General features: G+C 36.5%; 1 protein-coding gene across 1 annotated transcript in view; it reads left to right on the top strand.

Moving 5' to 3' along the window:
* SLC13A1 (solute carrier family 13 (sodium/sulfate symporter), member 1) overlaps positions 1–21,475 on the top strand; it is a 114,943-nt gene extending 93,468 nt beyond the window's left edge. The window contains exons 11-15 of the mRNA XM_006859331.1: positions 3,283–3,389; positions 5,550–5,659; positions 10,877–11,038; positions 15,525–15,662; positions 21,338–21,475. Of these exons, the coding sequence (XP_006859393.1) occupies positions 3,283–3,389; positions 5,550–5,659; positions 10,877–11,038; positions 15,525–15,662; positions 21,338–21,475 (655 nt within the window). The remainder of the gene's footprint in view (positions 1–3,282; positions 3,390–5,549; positions 5,660–10,876; positions 11,039–15,524; positions 15,663–21,337) is intronic.
* The last annotated feature ends 1,911 nt before the right edge of the window (positions 21,476–23,386 follow it).

Genomic DNA, 23,386 nt, shown 5'->3' with positions numbered 1-23,386 from the left:
TCTTTGCTACTAAATGTCTACCTTTACATTTCCAACCCTCACAATCAGTCCTGATACTAATTATTCACTATTGTATCACAAGAGACCTATCCTCATTTCATTTTATTAGCCCCGCCTAGACAGATTGGATACTACTCAGTGGAGATTCTACCTTCCTTTAGCTTCCTTCTTAAAAGCATCATTTTATGTCTTCTCTGGAACTAAGACCTCTGAACCTCCATAGCATAAAATCGTATGGACAGAAAGCAAAAGTTTTGCTAGAGATAACAGTAGGTGGTATCATTCCTACTTCCACCTTTGAATCCAATCTATGGGAGAAACATCCATAAACAGATGCTGATATAGAGCATATTCAGCTTTTTTGGGGGGCATTGCTCAGCCTTGCAAGGTATTGTTACCTATATATAGTGCTATAGCCAAGTCTCCAAACGGCCATTTCAATATTCTATCAAGTCAACTGCTTCAGAAACTATGATGTGTATTATACAAAATAAGTGCCACTCAATTCTTCTTAATAATATGATATGAATTTATATTCTGTGATTTTTGCCAACTTGACCCTTTAACTTCTGTGGAGGACTATTTACTTGGTTCCACATCTTGTCTTTTTCTGTATGTTCGTTGTTATACTAGTTCACTACAAATTCAACCCACCCTGTGTTTTATAGATAAGAAATTCATGAATGACTAATAAGACTGATTTTAGAATCCAATATTAGAAGCTAGGTCAGAGTTAATTTTATATCTCAGTATCTTATATAGTAGAAGCCATGGCTGAGTCATGTTGAGTGAAGAGGAAGAGTTTAGCATAAATTTCCATATTAAGGGTCATCCTACATACCAACATAATTTGGTTTTGAGATTTGTGTTCCAAATCTGTCTTTGACTAAAGTACCCAGATTCAGTTTAACAGATTTCTGATTTGGATTTCCTGTCTCACATACCCAGCAAAATTTTCATATATTTTTAGGCAGGAACCAAAATTATACCCTGCCCACTTGGGATGAAGGAATTCCTCCCTCCCTGAATACCAGCCTTCTGGCCATACAGGCCTTGCCAACATTTTTTTTAAAGATGCAAAGACTGAATCCAAGTTCCTTGTGACCATGCAAGTCAAGCAGCACAATACAGGGACATGTTTTAAAGGATCAGCTTCACCTTTTAATGATTTCTTTCTTTCTTTTTTTGTTTTTTTGGAAGGTTCTTAACAAAAAGCATCCCCCAATCATTTAAACCAAGAACAGTTGAATAGTTCGATTCACGCTTCGTTTTGTAATAAGACCAAGGTCAATGTAAAAAAGAATCCCTCCCCCTTTATACAATCATAGTCCTACCACCCTAGGTATAGAGATGGTTCTTTAATCACCAGAATGTAGGAACTAAAATAAATCAGATGATAGCTAATAAAAAACAATAAGAAATCCCAATAGGATATGCAATACAATCAGTTTCTAATTTCTGTTCCTTATGGAATGGGAAAATAATTCAAGAGATGTTATGTTTGTAGCAGGAAAATAGTGTATTTTGCTATGGGCAGATGCTCATGTTACCTAAAAATCTGAGAGAAAACAATAGGAGAATTAACAAAGGATTGAGAGAGGGTGAAAATTGAAATATAAATATAAATATATCAAGTAAATCCAAAGCAAACCCAAAGAAAATCAAAATTTTATAATGCTAATATTTTGCAACACTAAATATTTTGTCATATAGTTTACTACATGACAAGCTAGAAAATAATGTAATAATAATAATAGTTTTTAAAATACTTTGAAAATAAGTTATTTCAATGTAGATGACCTGACTCTATTTAAACTATATCCTCAGTAAAATAGGTGTGCAGAATCTCCAGAGCAAGAATGATGTATCAAGATTTATAGCTACCACCTAATGTTTTCATTCCATCTGCTTATACTTGGACTGAATTCAATGTGTCTTTTCATATAAAACAAATCAGGTTACATGATGCCTGACCCAATATGGCAAAAATCCCATCTAATATTATATCTGAAATAAGAAAATAAAGAACAATACAATTATAAATAATGGTCAAACTTATAGAATTAAGGATGCCGAGGTAGCTTTCTACTCAATAATGAAAGATAATAGTTCAATATTTAAGAAACAGATTGCTTAAAAGATTATTAGTCTGAGAAATATAATGCATTTGTTTTATTAATATTTCCAAGTGAATTATAGGAATATTGAGCTTCCAGAATTTAAACACATTGCATAGTGAAAAGGAAGTAATTTCTATAATTTACATATTTCTTCTCATGTTATAAAGGTACATTAGTTAATATTTCTGACTTTTAAAACTGAATTCTAAACATTTATACCTATTTCACTTATATCCTGTCTCCAGGTGCTTTGTAATTGTTGAGGATTTGGGAAAGCTATCTTATTTGCTAGAATGGTCTGGTGATTCTAAGACCCCATCTGTTTCTGAAGCACTCTTAATTTGTTTAGATTGTTGAAGGACATCTCAGAAGCCATGCTAGCAATTAATATTCTTGATTGAATTTCATAGCATATACAGATTGAAATGGGTTGATTTCATTTGTTTGATATGACTCAGGTCTATACCAGCAGAAGCAGGTGCTGCAGCTTGGAAAACAGATAAATTCTTTTGGACAATTTGCACAAGAGTTTTAGGGTATCTAGAAACAGTCATGCTTATCCATAATTCAATAGAAAGATGTTACAAGTCAAGCACATAGGGCTTTGCCTAATTTAGAAATTGTGTCATCCTCACTTCTCTGCCAATCTAATATTTAAGAAATAACTTACTTAGCATAGTGGTTACGAGTCGGGCTGCTAATCCCAAGGTCAGCAGTTCAAAACTACCAGCGGTTCCACAGGAGAAAGATGAGGCTTTCTGTTTCTGTAGAGATTTACAGTCTCAGAAAACATATACAGGGTCACTATGAGTCAGAACTGACTCCACAGCACATAACCACCACCACCATAGATGAAATGAACAGAAATCTGTAAGATTATCCCAAAGGAAAAATTTCCAAGTTGGCCTAGTATATCAGCATGTGCATATATACATGGTATTGAAAATAAAGAGAAATATATGAAAATATGGTAGTGAAAATTTTCAGTTCTATGAAAACATACTATTTAAGTGGAAATCAATAGATTTTAGAAAAGATTATGCAGAGTAAATGAACTAGACCACCACAGCTACTTATATACTATTATCATAATCAACTGATGTTTAGCTCATGTAGTAAATTATCGATCCGTGTTTTAATACATTCATTTGTCCTTTTTTAGGTACCCAGGTTTTGCAACAGATTCAACTGTTGCCTTGGTTGTAGGACTCCTGTTTTTCCTTATTCCAGCTAAGAGATTAACTAAAACTACACCCACTGGAGAAATTGGTTAAGTACCATTAATAATTCTGAATGAATTCAACAAAAGAATAAAACTATGCCCTATTGGTTTCCGTTGGCATTTAGAATAGAAAGATGGGCATGCAGATACAGCCTCTGGGTTACCTGACCACAGTGGCACACTACAACCCCAATTTAGCCAGAATGTGTTCTCTACCCACAAGGGGAAGCCTCTTGACAGAAGGGGTCACTCAATTCCTTTAGGTACCACGACTAGGGCTCTGTCACAAGAGGTACTGTTTGATCTGTAAAAAGTGTCCTTCCCTGCCATAGTCAGACTTAGCAACAGTCATTACTTTGTGATTAGTCCTTGATAATAAATGTTAAAAAGGTAATGAATTCAAAGGGAAAGAGTATTTACAGTCTCATTTGTTGTTGTTAAGTGCCATTGAGTGGATGCTGACCCATAGCGACCCGGTATAGGGTTTCCAAGGAGCAGCTGGTGAGCTTGAACTGCCGACCTTACAGTTCAAACGGCTTTGCAGTCTGGCGCATTAACCCACAACACCACACCAGGACTCCATTTGTTGTTGTTGTTATGTGCCATCGAGTCGGTTCCGACCCATAGCGACCCTGTATAGGGTTTCCGAGGGTGTAAATCTTTACGGGAGTAGAAAGCCTCATCTTTCTTCCGTGGAGCAGCTGGTAGTTTCGAACCGCTGACCTTAAGGTTCGCAGCCCGATTCGTAACCACTACGCTACCAGAGACTCCATAGTCATCCTGAAAACATACAAATCCATATCACACAAGTCATAAGCTGTTGTTCCACTGAAAGGGAAGATATTCTGAGAGCATCCATTGTATTTACAACACCTATGCAGAGAAACATGCACTTTTGCAAACACATGCCCCTAGAAAAACACACACACACACACACACTACTTAAACATAGACATCTTCCATATTTATTTTTCATACATGTTTTGGGCGGTTGAATTCCTGTGTTGTCTGTGTGAGACAAATGGTTATAATAGAGAATAATCTTGTAAGGGTGGGTATTTTATAGGAATGGAACTGGGATTCATACAGTTGGGTTGGTTTGGCTTACCTGTATCTTTGAGCAATCATATATAAGTGTCTGATATCTAAGATATGATATATGTAACCATCATAGTGTAAAAACACACCTTTGTTCTTTACTCCAGATTAAAATATCACACAAACATGGTCTTTAATAATATGTTGCAATATATGTATTTTTACTCATAGAGACCTTTAGGACTCTGCCTATTACAGTCAAAGTTCCAAGGCCTGGCTGTAGCAAATTTTGAGATTGATCCCTCTGTATAACATGTCCAAAGTCTGTGGGAATATGGCTCACTACCCTCACTTGTAAAGAACAGTCTGACTTTACTTTGTCCCAGATAGATTTGTTTACTTTTCTGACAGTTTGAGCTATAGTCAATGCTCTTTGCCAATACTATAACTCAAAGGCATCAATTCTTCTGTCTTTTTTATTTATTGTTCAGTTTTGTATGCATATGAGGGGATTTAAAATACTATGGCTTCGGTCAGGTGCCTCTTAGGCCTTAAGGTGACATCTTTATGTTTAACACTTTAGAGAGGTCTTTTGAAGCAGATTTGCCCAATGCAACATCATTTGATTTCTTGACTGGGGCTTCCGTGAATGTTGTTTATGAAATCCTTGACAATTTCAATATGTCTACCATTTATCATGATACTGCTTATTGGTCCAGTTGTGAGGATTTTTGTTTTCTTTATGTAGATAAATATTCCATATCAAAGGCTGCAGTCTTTTATCTTCATCAGTAAGAGATTCAAGCTCACTTACCTTTCAGTAAATGAAACAAATAATTAGTTGTAATAATTATATTAGTACACTGTGTCATCAAATCCAATGGAACATTACATTTTACATTTTAAAAAACTGTGTAATTCACTATATATGTGACTCATAGTAGACATAGAGTTAGTAGAATGAATGACTAAATGTATGAATAACATTACTGATGACAATGTTATATTTATCTAAATTTATTGTATGATATTACCTAAGAGGTTTTTCTAAGTTATAGCATATAGGAATAATATAAACTTCCTGTAAGATGGTTATTCAGTATTTTGAATTAAAATGTGATATTGTCATATTTTAAGCCATATGTAACTCTAGGACATTTGTTTTACAGTTGCTTTTGATTATTCTCCACTGATTACTTGGAAAGAATTCCAGGCATTTATGCCCTGGGATATAGCCATTCTTGTCGGTGGAGGGTTTGCCCTGGCAGACGGCTGTGAGGTAATACTCGGTGTATAGGATATTGAACAATTAGCAAGACTATTCAAAAGAAAAACACAGAGACATTTGGGTTTGGGCATATTCATCTATATTCTATCATTTTAATAATACAGATTGCAAGAATCACCAGTGAGTTTATCACACAGAAGAACTGAGTTCAGAGTTCAAGAATTTTTACAGAATACAAGCATAAAACATTTTTTTATGGTGCTCCAATATGACAAAAGAAATAAAGCAAAGAAGATTAAAATTATTAATTCATGGAATTGTATTAGAAGACTAGCTTGTAGTTGTTAAGTGCCATTGAGTTGGTTCTAATCTATAGTGACCCTGTATAGTGTTTACAAGGAGCAGCTGGCGAGTTTGAACCAGTGACCTTGTGGTTCATATCAACTTTGCAGTCCAGTGTATTAGCCCACAGTGCCACACTTATTAAGGAAAAAAAAAATGAAAATAATATGTAAAATGATTCCTAGTGAGCGTAGTTTTTGTTTGCATATAATTTTGTCTTATTTCATGATGAATTTGAGTAGTTTCTAGACTTCTCTTCAAAATATCATGGTGTTCTTGTTATCAAAGGAGAAGGACAATTAGATTAGCATTAAAGACACTTTTTAAATCTTTATTAAAAAGTTAAGAGAGTGTTTCGTATAGGCTTGTCTAATACTGTATATCATCTTAGGAAGCAATTCTAACATCACAAGGAATAATGTCGGTTGTTTCTGTGTCTTATTTATCCGGTTGTTAAAAATTAGTAATCTGGGGAGGCTCTTGTCTTTTTGAAGTGCCCTGTTCATTTTCTCCAAAAATTCCTTTAAAATTCTTTACCCTTTGATTACTTAAAAACTTCTCATTTCTGGAGTTTATATTCTCTTCTGAAATACTCAAAAGTTCATGGTGACTCATTTCTTTCTCCAGCCTCCAATTCTCAAATTGAAAACATTGACAAGAACAATGTTCAGGCAGTTAAATTTTTATACTTCTTAAGATCAATACAGGGTCCTGGTGTGGCACTGTGGGTTGATGTGCTGGACTGCAAAGCCATTTGAACTGTAAGGTCGGTGGTTCAAATTCACCAGCTGCTCCTCAGAAACCCTTTACAGGGTTGCTATGGATTAGAACCAACTCGACGGCACTTAACAACAACAATAAAATCAATAACTCTCCTCTTCTCCTCTCAATAACTCTCTTCTTCTCCTCTCTTCCTTCCCCTTCCTGTCTCTTCTGTTCTTCTGTTTTTTGTTTCTGACTTAAACAGCCCTGTTAGAACAGTGTGCTCATGATTTTACTGCTTACCACAGGTCAGAGGTTCACATATATCAGCTGCTTCATGGGGAAAAAGAGTAAGTTGTCTGTTCCTGGAAATATGTACTGGAGCAATTTTCCTTTGTCCGATGGGGTCACTGTGTTGTTTTTTCCATACCAATAGCTAGTCCTTCTCATCTTTGCTTCTGACTTCACTGTGAATTTTTCCTATGTAGCATTTGGATACTGAGCTTTCAGTATGAGAATTTAGTAATAGCTATAAATCTTAGAAACTGTCTCAATTTGGAGTGCCACTTAAAATATCTTTTAGGCCTAGATTTGGCTTGTCTCACAGACACCCCAAATAGAAATGAGAAATATAAAATAAATGCGCTCTTCTTCCCCACTGTTTCAACAAGATCGGGTTTCTCAGGATAAATAACTTTCATCTCTATGTCTGTTTATCTGAATTGTTGTGAAATTAGAATCAGAAAGTCTGATATTGATGTGAATTTTTTTTTTTCATTTCTCCTCCCCAGAATGTCAGTCTGGATTGGACCCCAGATGATCACTGTGGTTTTAAAAGCATTGGTCAGACCCCAGAGTAGCCAGCATCAAAGGAAATGAAAAGGGTGGGATTAGCCTGATGAATTAGGTTCTCTCAGCTGGAGGTTAAGGGGAACCATGGAAAGAGGTCTAATTTGCTAAAATATCATAAAACATATCATCAGGTCTCTATGGAATGGTCAGAAAACCCCCCCCCCCCCGCATGAACACAAGGATCAAAAGAATTAGCTTCAAAAATATGATTAGGGATAAATCTGCCCCTAGAAACTGGCTTTACACAGATTTGGAGATTATTAATGTGTTTAAATTTGGCACAAATTGTCATTAGTCTAGTAAAGGTCCAGCACCAAATACTTCTTCAAGTCGGGAATGAAGTTAGAGCAGCTAATAAGGTGTTCAACTCATTACAAATCCCTCTCTCTTAAATACTCCCTGATTTCCTTTTAACATGATCTCACTGCCCTGTTGTTGTTGTTAAGTGTTATTGAGTTAGTTCTGACACATAGTGACCCTGAATTGGATTTTTGAGAAGCAGCTAGTGGGTTTGAACTGGTGTCCTTGTGGTTAACATTCCTGTGTTTATCCTACAGTGCCACACCAGGGCGCCTGCATTGTTGTTGTTAAGTGCCATCAAGTTTGTTCTGACTCATAGCAACCATGTTTCCAAGGAGTGGCTGTTGAATTTGAGCCACCAGTGTTGTGGTTCAAACGAACCCTGTGGTTTAGTGCTTGTCCTATACCACCACACCAGGACTTCCTATACTGCTGTTCTTGTTGTTAGGTGCCATTTAGTCGGTACCAACTCATAGCAACCCAATGCACAACAGAATGAAACACTACCCAGTCCTGGGCCAACCTCACATTTTTTGCCATGCTTCAGCCCATTGATGCTGCCACTTTGCCAATCCATCTCATTGGGGGTCGTCCTCTTTTTCTCTGACCCTCCACCTTACAAAACACGATATCCTTCTCCAGCAACTGGTCCCTCCAGACAATATGTCCGAAGCATGAGAGACCAACTTTGGCCATCCTGACCTCCAATGAGCACTCTGGCTGCACTTCTTCCAACACAGATCTGTTGGTTCTTTTGGCAGCCCATGGCACTTTCAATATTCTCCTCCAACACCATAACTCAAAAGCATCGATTCTTCTATTGTCTTCCTTATTCACTGTTCAGCTTTCGCATGCATATGAGGTTATTGAACATTCCATGACTTGGGTCAGGCACACCTTAGTGCTCAAGCTGACATCTTTGCTCTTCAACACTTTAGAAAGGTCTTGTGCAGCTGATTTGCCCAATGCAATATGTCATCTGATTTCTTGATTACTGCTTCCATGAGTGTTGATAGTTGATCCAAGAAGAATGAAGTCTTTGACAACTTCAATCATTTATCCATTGATAAGAATGTTTTTATTGGTCCAGTAGTGAGGATTTGTGTTTTCTTTACATTGAGATGCAATCCATACTGAAGGCTGTGCTCTTTGACCTTCATCAGTAAACCTTTTAAGTCCTCTTCATTTTTAGCAAGCAAGGTTGTATCATCTGCATATTGCAGGTTCTTAATGAGTCTTCCTTAGACCTTGAAGCCACTTTTTTCTTCATACAATCCAGCTTCTCAGTTTATTTGCTCAGCATACAGGTTGAATATGAATGGTGAAAGAATACAACCTTGTTGCACACCTTTCTTAATTTTAAACCATTCAGTGTTCCCATGTTCTGTTCAAACAATTGCCTCTTGGTCCATGTACAGATTCTTCATGAGCACAATTAAGTGTTCCGGAATACTCATCCTTTGCAATATTGGCCATAGCTTGTCATGATCTACACAATCAAAAGCCTTTGTGTAGTCAATAAAGCACAGGTAAACATCTTTCTGATATTCTTTGCTTTCAGTCTAGATCCATCGGACATCAGCAATGATATGCCTCATTCCATGGCCTCTTCTGAATCCAGCTTGAACCTCTGGAAGTTCTCTGTCAATGTATGCTTACAGCTGTTTCTGTATTACCTTTAGTGAAACTTTACTCGCATGGGGTATCAAAGAGATTGTCCGATGATTTCCACATTTCTATGTATTCCATCTGGTGAGGCCCATGTGCATAGTCATCTCTTATGCTGTCTAAAGAAGGTATTTGAAATGAACAAATCATTGGTTTTACAGAATTCTATCATGCATTCTCCAGCATCATTTCTAGCACCAAGGCCATATTTTCCAACTACTGATCCTTCCTCTTTGCTCCCAACCTCTGCATTCCAATCACCAGTAATGATCAATACATCTTGATTACATGTTTGATCAATTTCAGATTGAAGAAGTTGGTAGAATTCTTCTATTTCATCCTCACTGGCTTTAGAGGTTTGTGTGTAATTTTGAATAATAGTGGTATTAACTGGGCTTCCCTGTAGACACATGTATATTAGCCTATCACAGACAGCATTGTACTTCATGACTGATCTGGATATGTTCTTTTTGACAATAAATGCAACACCATTCCTCTTCAATTTGTCATTTCCAGCATAGTAAACCATGTGGTCATCAGGTTCAAAATGGTCAATACCAGTCCATTTCAGCTCACTAGTGCCTAAAGATATCGATGTTTATGCATTCCATTTCATTTTTGACAACTTCCAATATTCCCAGATTCATACTTTGTACATTCCATGTTCTGATTTTCAATGGATGTTTACAGCTCTCTTCATTTTGAGCGTGCTCCATCAGCAAATGAAGGTCCCGCATGCTTTTCTCCCATGAGCTTTACTCCAGTCACGACATCACGGTCAACTCTACTTTGAGGAGGCAGCTCTTTCCCAGTTGCATTTTGAGTGCCTTCCAACCTGAGGGGCTTATTTTCTGGCTCCATATCTGACAGTTTTTCTCTGCTATTCATAATGTTTCAGTAACTAAATATTCAGAAGTAGTTCATCTCGCCTTCTTCCTAGTCTGTCTTCATCGGGAAGCTTGTCTGAAACCTGTCAACCATGTGACCCTGTTAGTATTTAAAATACCAGTGGCAGAGCTTCCAGAATCACAGCAACTCACAAGCTACCACAGAATGACAAACTGACAGACGAGTGATGGGGGAAATATAATTTAGATTTGGGAAAATGTAGACCAGAGTGTACTAAATGACTTATTACAATACCCATATGTAAATTTAATGAAATTAAAATTGAATTGAAAAAATGAAGAGAATAAATCACATTTCTTAAAGCAGATTGGTAGTACAATCTAAGAGCTTGCCAATGTCAGCCACTCAGACCTACCCAATTTCAGAAAAATATAGATTAAAATTGTATTTTAGGAACAACCCTGAGAGTAAATTTAATTTTAATGTGTTGAAATTGTGTCTTTTTTATCAAATGAATTATGAACAAATAACAAGTATGGCAAATTTGTTTTATAGGTGTCAGGACTGTCAAATTGGATAGCAAATAAATTATCTCCTCTAGGTTCCTTACCAGTGTGGCTAATAATTCTGGTATCTTCTTTGATCGTGACATCTTTAACAGAGGTCGCCAGCAACCCAGCCACTATAACTCTTGTTCTCCCAATATTATCTCCATTGGTGAGTATTCCAGTTAATGCCCTGTCACTGTTGACCAAGAGCAGGGATCTACTTTGGAATGTTGGTTCTCATTTTGTGGTGTAGTTTCATTTTTGTTTTTGCCTCATATGTCCTTCTAGAATTAATTAAAAGAGAAATTTATATTAGCCTTCATTAAAAAAAAAAAAAAGAGATCTGGGCATCAGAAACCAGTTTTTTCCCCTGTTCAAACTCCTGATCTTAAATGAACAACTACCTACCTTCTCTCCTATTGTTTCTTCATTGGAAGAAAAATGAGAGGACCAGCCTGGGTTCATTACAGTTGCAAGGTTTTGATGGTCAGTTTTCCTGTCAACTTTAGATCTCTAACACTGACATGTCTTTTGCTGCAGATTATTCCTAGTTTTCTTAGAAGTGATTCCTTCCTATCACTTAGAAGTGATTCCTTCCTATCACTTAGAAGTGATTTTCAAGTGAATGAAGAACTAGGTTTCAGTTTAGATTCAAGCTTAAATATATTAGAAAAAGTTCTCTAGTGGCTCAGGGAAGATGAATAAAGAAGAAGCAGAGGTGCTAGGTGACACACAGGAAGACTGTCCTCTTTTCTTCTCTCCACCTAGATGGCTTCTGTTTTTCAGCATCACGGAACTTCACATATCACAAGGGGACTTCGGAGCAATCCCATTATTTTTAAATTCTGTGTAACTTTTTTAAGTTACCTTATACATATCTTCATTTAAATAAGCTTTGATAAGGGTGGAGGAGCCTTAAGGCAAAGTTAAAAGTCAAAACCACACACACACACACACACACATGCATATATACATGAGGGTGAGTCAAAAATTAACTGCTCTCTGGCTGTAGAATTTGTTTTAATCAACTTTTAGAAAAGACAAATACATCATTTTTCAACATAATTTCCTTGCTTTTTAATATACTTTGTCCATCTGTCACCAAGCTTTCGTATTCCCTTATTAAAAAATGTTTCAGGCTAAGCTGTGAGCCACAAATGTACTGCTGTCTTTCCTTCTTCAGCAGAAGTGAATCTTCATCCTCGAAGGGCTGCTTTCAGGGGAACAAACAGCTGAAAGTCCAGTGGAGCAATATCAGGACTATAGGGAAGATGCTTTAATACCTCAAAATGAAGTTTTTGCAAAGTGTCAAAGTTTTGGCTGAGGTGTGTGAACATGTATTGTCATGCAGGAGCATAATGCCCTTAGATAGCAGTCCTCTGCATTTTAGTTCAAAGTTTAGGTTTTCTCTTTTCAGTGAGCATTTGACTATAATTGCTTGTGAACCTTTCTTCCTGATAGTGTTCCAATACTGGCCCTTGAGAATCCCAGGAAACTGTAAGCATCCATTTCTCAGCTGATGGTTGACTTTTGAACTTTTTCTTGGATGACAATTGAGAATGTTTCCATTTCATACTCTGCTGTTTACTCTCAGGAAACCCACCAAGATAAAGTTAGAAAGTCAACCTTGTGACTTATACATATATATGACTGAGCTTGAAAAATGGAATTAAAAAATAATGGAATCTTTCCACGTATTTTATACTATATGCTTTTGTTATTGTTAGGTACTGTTGAGTCAGTTCAGACTCACAGCAACCCGATGCACAATAGAATGAAATACTGAGCAGTCTTGAATCATTGTCACAGTGTTATGTTTGAGGCCACTGTTGCTTCCACTGTGTCACTGTGTGAGGCCATCTTATTGGCAAGCTTCCTGTTTTTCACTGACCCTCCACTTTTTCAAGAATGATGTCCTTTTTCAAGAACTGGTACCTCCTTACAACATGTCCAAAGCATGAGAAACAAATCTTACCATTCTCGCTTCTAAGGAGCACTCTGGCTATAGTTCTTCTGGCCATCCATAGTACTTTTCATATTCTTTTCCAAAACCATAATTCAAACGTGTAGATTCTTCTATGGTCTTGCTTATTCATTGTCCAACTTTCACAGGCATATGAAGCAACTGAAAATACCATGGGTTGGGTTGTTGTTGTTAAGTGCCATCGAGTCAAGTCGGTGCCTACCCATAGCGACCCTATATAGGGTTTCCGAGGAACAGCTGATGAGTTTGAACCACCGACCTTGCAGTTCAAATGTCTTTGCAGTCTGGCACATTAACCCACAGTGCCACAGGGGCACCTTAATACTCAATGTGATATCTTAGCTCTTCAAGAGATTTTTTTGCAGCAGATTTGCCTAATGCAATACATTGTCTGATTTCTTCACTGCTGCTTCCCATGAGCATTGATTATGGATCCAACTAAAATGAAGTATTTGACAACTTCAATTTTTTCTCTGTTTTTCATGATAAACAGTTGTGAGGATTTTTGTTTTCTTTACATTGACATGCAACTCATACTGAAGACTAGTTTTTTTTTTTATCTTTATCAGTAAGTATTTCAAGTTCTCTTCACTTCAAGCAAGCAAATTGTGCCATCTGCATATCTCAGGTTGTTAATGAATCTTCCTCCAGTTCTGATGGCAGGTTCTTCTTTATATATTCCAATTTCCCAGATTATTTGCTCAGCATGCACGTTGAGTGATTATGGTGAAAGGATCCAACCCTGATGCACACCTTTTCCTGGTTTTAAACAATTTAGAATCACCTTGTCCTGATTGAATGATTGTCTCTTGGTCTATGTACAGGTTACTTATCCATAGTTTGTTATTGACACAATTTAATGCCTTTGCATAGTTGATAAATCACAAGTGAATACCTTTATGGAATTCTCTGCTTTCAGCCAAGACTCATCTGACATCAGCAATGATAGCCTTAGTTCCATGTCCTCTTCTGAATACAGCTTGAATTTCTGGCAATCAAAACACCATTTTAGTTTATTGCTGTACTCATTTTTTAATTATCTTCAGCAAAATTTTACTTGCATGTGATATTAATGATATTGCTTGGTAGTTGCCACAGTCCTTTGGGTCACCTTTCTTTGGAATTGGTGTAAGTATGGCATCAGTTTGTTGAAGCATTTCAATTGGCATTTTGTCAATTCCTGGAGCCTTGTTGTTTTGCCAATGCCTTCAGTGTGACTTGGATTCTTCCTTTAGTTACCTTGGTCCTTGATCATATAGTATCTCTTGAAATGACCGAATATCAACCAATTATTTTTGGTATACTGATTCTGAATTTTCCTTCCATCTTCTATCGATAGTTCCAATGTCATTCAATATTATGCCTATAATATTGAATCCTTCAATGGTGCAATGGGATTCTTGAAGTTTTTTCTTCAGAGAAATACTGAGCATGTTTTATATGCTACATGTGGGATCGATATGCTCTACAGATAATGCTAATAAAGATCATTCTTTCTTAGGGTTAGTTCTTAATTCCATTTTTACCAAGAACATTTGTAGTTTCCTTCAAATGTGTCAAGAGCTCTAGTGTTGTAAGAGTTAAAAACTCAGCTGCTAACTGAAAGGTGGACAATTTGAACTTATCCAGCAGCTTTGTGGGAGATCTGCTTTATAAAGATTTTAGCCACGGAAATCCTATGGGGAAATTCTACACATGCATATATAATAGAAACTTGCTGTGTATGTTGGAATTTACTCCACAACATCACATATATATGTATATACACACACAGCATTATCGGTATTGTTGTAGTTAAGTGCCGTAGAGTTGCTTCCAACCCATAATGACTCTGTACAGAGTTTCCAAGGAGTGATTGGTGAGCCTGAACCACCAACCTTGTGGTTCAAACCAACTTTGCAGTCCAGTGCATCAATCCACAATGTCATACCAGAACTCCCACACACAGCATTGTACTTAGCATTAAGTAAATAATTAATGGCTGCAATTTTAAAATTGAGTTTCTTGAATAAAAATTAACTTCCTAAATAAATTAGGCTGTAAGACACTTAAATGGGTGTCTATAACCATATAAAGGAGTCCTGGTGTGGCGCTGTGCATTAATGCACCAGACTTCAAAGCCATTTGAATTGCAAGGTCGGTGGTTCAAGCTCACCAGCTGCTCCTTGAAAACCCTATACAGGGTCACTACAGGTCGGAATCGACTCGATGGCACTTGACAACAACAACAACCATATAAAAGTAAACATAGTAGCGTAGTGGGTTACAAATTCGGCTGTTAACATCAAGGTCAGCAGTTCAAAATGACTAGTTGCTTCTCCATGGGAGAAAGATGAGACTTTCTGCTCCTTTAAGATTTACCACCTCAGAAAGCCTATACTAAAGACGTACAACCTCAGAAACCCTATACGAGAATGCTTAGATGGAACCGACTCCATGGCACACAACCACCACTACCACACTACCATAGGCATGTAAGCAAAAGAAAGAAAGAGAAAAAAACGTTTTCTGGAAAAGTACTTCAAGATATAATTGCATATATGCAAATATCATTTTATAGCTTCAAGTTTCTACCTGATTGTGAAAACGTTTATCCTAGTAAATCTGCTCATTTTGATACCTGGTGTTTACCCTCAATTTTACTTATTTTCATTTTTATCTTTTCCAACAGGCTGAAGCCATTCAAGTGAACCCACTTTATATTTTGATCCCCTCTACTCTGTGTACTTCATTTGCATTCCTCCTGCCAGTAGCAAATCCACCCAATGCTATTGTTTATTCATACGGTCATCTCAAGACCATTGACATGGTGAGTTGTCACAAAAGGATATTACCAGCTGGAATACGTATTTTTAGTGGTCTTAAGTTCTCTCTCTTTATATCCAGAGGGAAAGCATGGCTTAAATTCTGCTTCAGAAAGCTAGTGAATTACTGGTCATAGAGTTGTTTTTGAGATTCCAACTATTAGGGAGCAGGCCGTTCAAATTGACAGTCACAAAACCATAGATATTGACTGTCCCAGTAATATCCTGGAGGAAGGAAAGGAGTTCAACATGGCTGCTTAGACTTGCATCTCAAGATCAGGATTCCATCTAACCTAGGCAAAAGGAATTATTAATAAATAATAGAGTTAATGAAATTCAGCAATCAAAATAACACTATCGTAGATCTCTATGTGGCCAACATTTGCTCTGAACAAGACATTGAACTCAATGCTTGTCATATAAAAACATATCTTTCTTATTCCAATTCTGATACTCATCCTTTTATGGTTTCATAAAAATTGACTTTCTGATACTAGCACATTGATGTAAAAGCACATGGAGAAGTGATAAAACATGGACATCTTTCCCAAATATAAATTAGGGCTAGAGTAAAAATCTGGCTTAAAAGTATTGTAGCCAAGTCTCATCTTAATGATCCATTTACAATCCAACTCAAACCAACAGATAACCAAGGAGATTCGGTGAGTTTGCTACACAAACACAGAGTCAAGATAAATCCCATCTCTCATCTTTCTCCTAGATTTCTATTCCTGAGCCCCTGCTACATAAAAGTTCTGGAACTAACTCTGTGAATAAGTTATATGCTATAGTTGTGATAAATCAAATGACAAGCAATGCCCTTATAAATGTCTATTAAAAATAAAAATAAAAACAAGATGCTGCAGCAAAATGAGTGCCTTACATGGGCAGAAAAGGGGGCTCTGTGATAATCATTACTAGGTTTCCCCATTTTACTTTGTTGTTATTGTTACGTGCCATTGAGCCAGTTCCAATGCATAGTAACCCTGTATAGGGTTTCCAAGGAGCAGCTGGTGAACTTGAACCAGCAACCTTGCCATTCAAACAGCTTTGTAGTCTGGTGCATTAGTCCACAGCGCCACACCAGGACTTCATTTTGCTTTGTTGTTGTTAAGTGCCGTTGAGTCGATTCTGACCCATAGCCACCCTGTATAGGGTTTCCAAGGAGCAGCTGGTGAGCTTGAACCACTAACCTTGCAGTTCAAACGGCTTTGCAGTCTGGCGCATTAACCTACAGCGCCACACTAGGATTCCTTGCATTTTGCTCTAGGACTCCCTATTTTAACACATAGGTCTAGAAAAGGGCTATGTAATAAATACTTTAGGCTCTGTGGGTCATACAATCTGTTACAGCTACTCACCTTAATCACCATGTAGCCACAGATAAAACAGAAACAAATGTGCATAGCTGTTGCCCAATAAAACTTTATTTACAAAACTGATCACAGACAATAGTTTTCTCCTTGGCAACCCTGTACAGGGTCACTAGGAGTTGGAACTTAACCCACAGCACTTAACAACAATAACAACAATTTTAATGGATGAGCCATGATAGTGCTGTTGGAGAAGCACTGGACTGACAAATTAAGGTCAGCAGTTCAAACCCACAAGCTGTTTCATAGGAGAAAGATGATGCTGTCAGTACCCATGAAGATGTACAATTTCAGAAACCTTATCTAAGGTCTGTGTGAGTCAGAATACACTTAATGGTAGTGGGGGTTTTGTTTGGGCATTTTAGTGAACAGACAGAACCATGGAAATGTTTGTATAGGCGCCAGAATGATAATCTATGACTCAGGCAAAATGTGAACTCTAAGGAAGATGAAGAGAAGTAGCATTAATAAGAGTCAATAAGAGAATACAGAGAAGTAAAGTAAAAATATGCACCACTGGTCTGTCAGTTGTTGTTCTGATGCTGGAATCTATGCCAGCAGTTTTTAAAATACCATCAAGGTCACCCATGTGGAGAGACTTCAGTGGTGCTTTCAGAATAAGATAGACTAGGAAGAAGGAGAGGCGAACCACTTCTGAATGGTTGTCCACTGAAAACCTTGTGAATAGCAGCAAAACGTTGTTAGATGTAGTGCTGGGAGGTAAACTTCATGAGTTGGAAGGCACTTAAAATATGACTGGGGAAGGGCTGCCTCATCAAAGTAGAGTTGAACATAATGACAGTGGAACAAAGCTTTCAGCCCTTCATTTGCTCATGGGACACAGTTCAAAATGAGAAGAAACAGCTGCAAATATCCATTAATAATTGGAACTTGGACTATATGAAGTATGAACATAGGAAAAGTGGAAGTTGTCAAAAAATGAAATGGCATGCATAAAGATCTATATCCTAGGCATTTAGTGAGCTAAAGTGAACTGGTATTGGCATTTTGAATCAGATAATCACATGGTTTATTTACTGTATAGCAAATGACAAAAACCGTGTTGCATTCATAGTTTGAACGAGCATTTCAGGATCCATCTCAAAATGCAATGCTGTCTGTGATAGGATAATATCCATACACATACAAGGAACCCAGTTAAGACCACTATTATTCAAACTGTCTCACCAGCCCTTAAAGTCATTGATGATTAAATTGAAGAATTCTACCAACTTCTTCAGTTTGAAATTTATCAAACATGCAATCAAGATGCATTGGTAATGACTGGTGATTAGAATGTGAAAAGTGAAAACAAAGATGAAGGATCAGTAGTTGAAAAATATAACATTGGTGATAGAAACAGTGCTGGAGATCTCATGACAGACTTTTTCAAGACCAACAACTTATTCATTGCAAATGCCTTTTGTCAACAAAATAAACAGAACAGTAAGTGTAGATCTTATCAGATGTAACACACAGGAATCAAATTGACTACATCTGTGGGAAGAGACAATGGAGATGCTTAATAACACCAGCCAAAACAAGATCAGAGGTTGACTGTGGAACAGACTACTAACTCCCATATGAAAGATCAGACTGAAGTGAAAAAAAAATTAAAACGAGTCCATAGGACCCAAAATAGGACCTTGAGTTTAGAGACTATCTCAAAAACAGATTTGATGCATTAGACTCTAATGACTGAAAACCAAAAGAGTGGTGAAATGACACATGAAGAAAAGAAAATGTCACTCAAATGAAAGTAAAGAAATAAAATACTAAATTGGATGTCAGAAAAGACCGAACTTCGCTCCTCAGAACCTAAAACAATTGGAAGAGATTATGAAGTAAAAGATCTGAACAGAAAATTTCAAAGGGCAGTTAGAGAACACAAAGTCAAATATTATAAGAAAATGTATAAAGACCTAGATTTAAAAAACCAGAAGGGAAGGGCACACTCAGCTTTTCTCAACTTGAAAGAACTGAAGAAAAAATTCAAGCCTTGAGTTTTGTAATTGCTGGTCAACCACTTCAAGAGGTACCGTATGATTGAGAACCGAAGGTATTAAAGGAAGAAGTCCAATGTGCACTGAAGGCATTGTTGAATAACAAGGTTCCAGGGATTGACTAAATGCAATCTGAAATCTTTAAACAAACTGATGCATTTCTGGAGACACTCACTTATTTATGCCAAGAAATTTGGAAGACAGCTGTTTTGCCAATGGATTATAAGAGATCCATGTTTGTGCCCATTCCAAAGAAAAGTGACAGAATGTGGAAATCATCTAACAATATCATTAATATCACATGCAAGTAAAATGTCACTGAAGATAATTCAAAGTGATTGCAGCAGTACATCAACAGGTTGTTGTTGTTGTTGTTGTTGTTGAGGACCATGGAATCAGTTCCGACTCATAGTGACCCTGCACAGGGTTTCCGAGGCTGTAAATCTTTACAGGAGCAGAAAACTTCATCTTTCTCCAGTGGAATGGCTGGTAGTTTCAAACTGCCAACCTTGAGATTAGCAGCCCAATTCATAACCACTACGCTACCAACAGGTTGTTGTTGTTGTTAAGTGCCGTCGAGTCAGTTCCGACCCATAGCGACCCTGTACAGGGTTTCCGAGGGTGTAAATCCTTACGGGAGTAGAAAGCCTCATCTTTCTCCCGCGGAGCGGCTGGTAGTTTCGAACCGCTGACCTTAAGGTTCGCAGCCCGATTCGTAACCACTACGCTACCAGAGCTGCCAGAAAATCAAGCAGGATTCGGAAGAAGACTTGAAACATTGCTGATGTTAGATGGATCTGTGTTAAAAGTGGAGAATACCAGAAAGATTGTTACTTTTTTAACTATTCAAAGACATCTGACTGTGTGGACCATACCAAACTATGAAGAACATTATGAAGGATGGGAATTCCTGAACACTTTATTGTGCTCATGAGGAACTTGTATATAGACGAAGAAGCAATTGTTCAAACAGAGCAAGGGGATACTGAATGTTTAAAATCAGGAAAGTCATGTACCAGTATTACATTTTTTCACCATATTTATTCAATCTGTATCCTGAGCAGATAATCCCAAGAAGCTGGATTATATGAAGAAGAACATGGCATCAGGCTTGGAGGAAGACTCACTAACAACCTGCAATATGCAGATGGTACAACCTTGGTTGATGGAACAAAATAGGACTTGAAATACTACCTGATGAAGATCAAAGACTAAAGCCTTCAGTATGGGTTACACTTCAATGTAAAGAAAAAGAAAAAAAAAAACCGTCACCACTGGATAAATAAGTATCATCATGATAAAGGGGAAAAAAATAGAAGTTGCCAAAGGCTTCATTTTGCTTGGATCTACAATCAACAGTCATGAAAGCAGTAGTGAAGAAATCAAATGACATATAGCAATAAGCAGATCTACTTTAAAGTATTCAAGAACGAAATGTAAGCTTGAGAACTATGGTGCACCTGATTCAAGCTAATGTATTTTCAGTTATCTCATATGGATGTGACATTTGGATAATGAATAAGGAAAATTGTAGAATATCTATGCATTTGATTTATGGTGTTCATGGAGAATGAAAATATCAGGAATGTCAAGAAGATTAAAAAAAAAAATAAAATAAGACAATTCTGTATTGGAAGAAATGCAGCCAGAGTGTTCCTAAAAGCCAGAATATGGAGACTTTGTCTCTCATTCTTTGGACATGCTGTCAGGAAGGACCATTCCTTGGAAAGGACATCATGTTTGGCAAAGAGGAGGGTCAGCAAAAAAGCAGAAGACCCTCACTAGATGATTGACACAGTAGCAGAAACAATGGGCTCAAACATAGCAACAATTATGAGGTTGGTACAGGACCAGGCAGTGTTTCATCCTGTTGTGCATAGAGTAGCTATGAGTCAGAACTGACTCAATGGTACCAAACCACATCAACAAACAAAAATATTAAGTAAATAGGAAGGATATGGTTTTAAACAGCTTGTTTTGCATGGGCAATAATGATCTGAAAATCATCCAACTGAAATATGACATGATAAAGTACAAATTGTGTTTTAATATGAATTGACAAAATTTTAAAGGGATTTTTCCCTAAGCAGAATTATTTAAGTATGTTCTTGAGCTGTATCACTCTGAGATTCCATCTACATCACATTCAGTTGGGACAGATGCGCTTTGTCATGAGTGGAAGATAACAATTTCTACTAATCATGTAGGATTGGTAGGAATCTAGCATATGTTTTCTACAGTCTTCCAGTTTTCTCAGAGGTTTTCTTCCTGGAAGACTGACTTTTATGCTCTATCTGGTTTAAGGTTAAAGCTGGACTTGGTGTGAACATAGTGGGCGTTGCTGTGGTGATGCTTGGCATGTTCACTTGGATCGTGCCCATGTTTGACCTCCAAACTTATCCTTCTTGGGCTCCTGCTGTGAGTAATGAGACAATGCCATGACCAGCAGGAATGTTCTGTCCTTTGGTGAGTTTTGGAATCATGACACATTCACTGTAAATTTGGGCTCTGAATAACGAGGAGACATTTAACTCAGAACTCATGTAGCTTCTGTGGTTCCAGCAAGACCTGCTGTCAAGAGTCAAGTGTTCACATCTTCTTTAAGATGCAGCCCAAGTACATCTGCCTGTCTTCATCAAGAAGCCTGGGGCTCAGATTTTGCTCATGGACCATCTGGATTTTGCTTCATCCTAGGTTTATTTATAATTTGACCTTCAAAGAGATTAGAGCATTGGCTTGAAGTTCAGGTTCATCTTAACATTTCAAACTTTGTTATTTTAGAACCTCCCTATGAAACTAGATATAGGAAATAAAATGCATGTTAATTAGTATTTGTTGATACATCATTTCTATAGTGTTTTTCAAAGGAGTTTTCTGAAAACCCACGCTGTGGTCAATCAAATGGTGGTACAGATATAATAATAATAATGTAAGTGGAATGTGAATTCTCTCATTCAACAAAATAACCCACTTATAGCATTCTTAACATATAAGTAGTACAAAATTAAAATGTAATTAATAGTTCTAAAAGTATAACTGAATTAAATCCACTAAACTATAGAAAACCCATAGATAAGGATTCATTTCCCATTGACCATGTGTATAAATTAATATAATTCATACTTTTATAAGTTTAGTGTGCTAAGATATGCATTTTGTAGAAACATGCATATAGTTTGATTGTATTTAGACTATTAACTCAGTATAGTAAGAAAGGAAAGCTAAACTCTATAAAACACTAACAGATTTCTGTACATATATAAAACTTTGCTAAAATGGTAGTCTTATTTCTGAAATACATAATGAATAATAATGCATGTAAAATGAGGAGATGCACAAATTTTAAATTAATTACCATTGTACATACAGACATAGAAAATGGTCAAATAACTACATTATATAAACATTGAAATGAAATTGCAAAGAAGAAATAAAAAGTTAAAAGCTGTTACAATGTTTACTAAAACAGAAAAATCTATTATTATTGACAAACCAAAAAGGAAAAAGGAAATAAAACCGAATATCTAAACAAATGTAGGATGAGAACAGTCCTCTAGCACTCAGGGTTTGACGAATGATAAGGTCTATTAGCACTTGAAAATTAGATGACAGAAAAAAAAATAGCAATTGAGAACTAAATAATACACACATGTCAGAATAGATGGAGAAGTTAAAACACAGCAAGGTTCTAAAAATAAAATAAAGACAAAGTTGAAAAGATGCCTTTGCTAATTTTAATGTTCATTGTCACCTTTGCAAAATATATTAAACCTGTTTCCTTTTTTCTTTTTGGCAAATCAGTTTTGAAATTAAATGTAATATAGGGGTTTTTTAAAAAATGTTAAGACATTTAAAAAATGTATATATGAAGAACTGTCTATGTTCATTATGTGTCTATGTTGTTTTGTTCAATGGAAATTCAATTATTTTTCAGAACACATTTGTCTATTTTAACCCCTAAATAAGCTACTGTTTTGTGTATATGATTTTCTAAAACATATTTATCTATTTTAACCCTTCAATATAATACTGTGTTTGTTTTTTTTTTTTGTAAAGCTCTGCTCTATTTACTTGTTTGTTTTGCTATCACTTTAGACAGTTATTTATGATTCACAGCATTTATTTGCATTTCTGCTTTTTTCTAGTTAATCGCTGCTGAGTTATAACATACAATGGATACATTTTCTTTATGAAAAAAAAAAAACTCTTAAAAATTCTAATGAGTAAGTTTTGCTCTGAAGAAAATGATATAAATATTCTGCCTGAATAACTCTAATGAATTGCTTTCAACATCTGCCAACTAAGTACAGGGAAAATAATACTTAGTCAAAATTTGTTTGAATGAGTCACACA

The sequence above is a fragment of the Chrysochloris asiatica genome, unplaced genomic scaffold (assembly GCF_000296735.1).
Source record: "Chrysochloris asiatica unplaced genomic scaffold, ChrAsi1.0 scaffold00032, whole genome shotgun sequence".
NCBI lineage: Eukaryota > Metazoa > Chordata > Mammalia > Afrosoricida > Chrysochloridae > Chrysochloris > Chrysochloris asiatica.
This window is presented reverse-complemented; position numbering and strand designations above follow the sequence as displayed.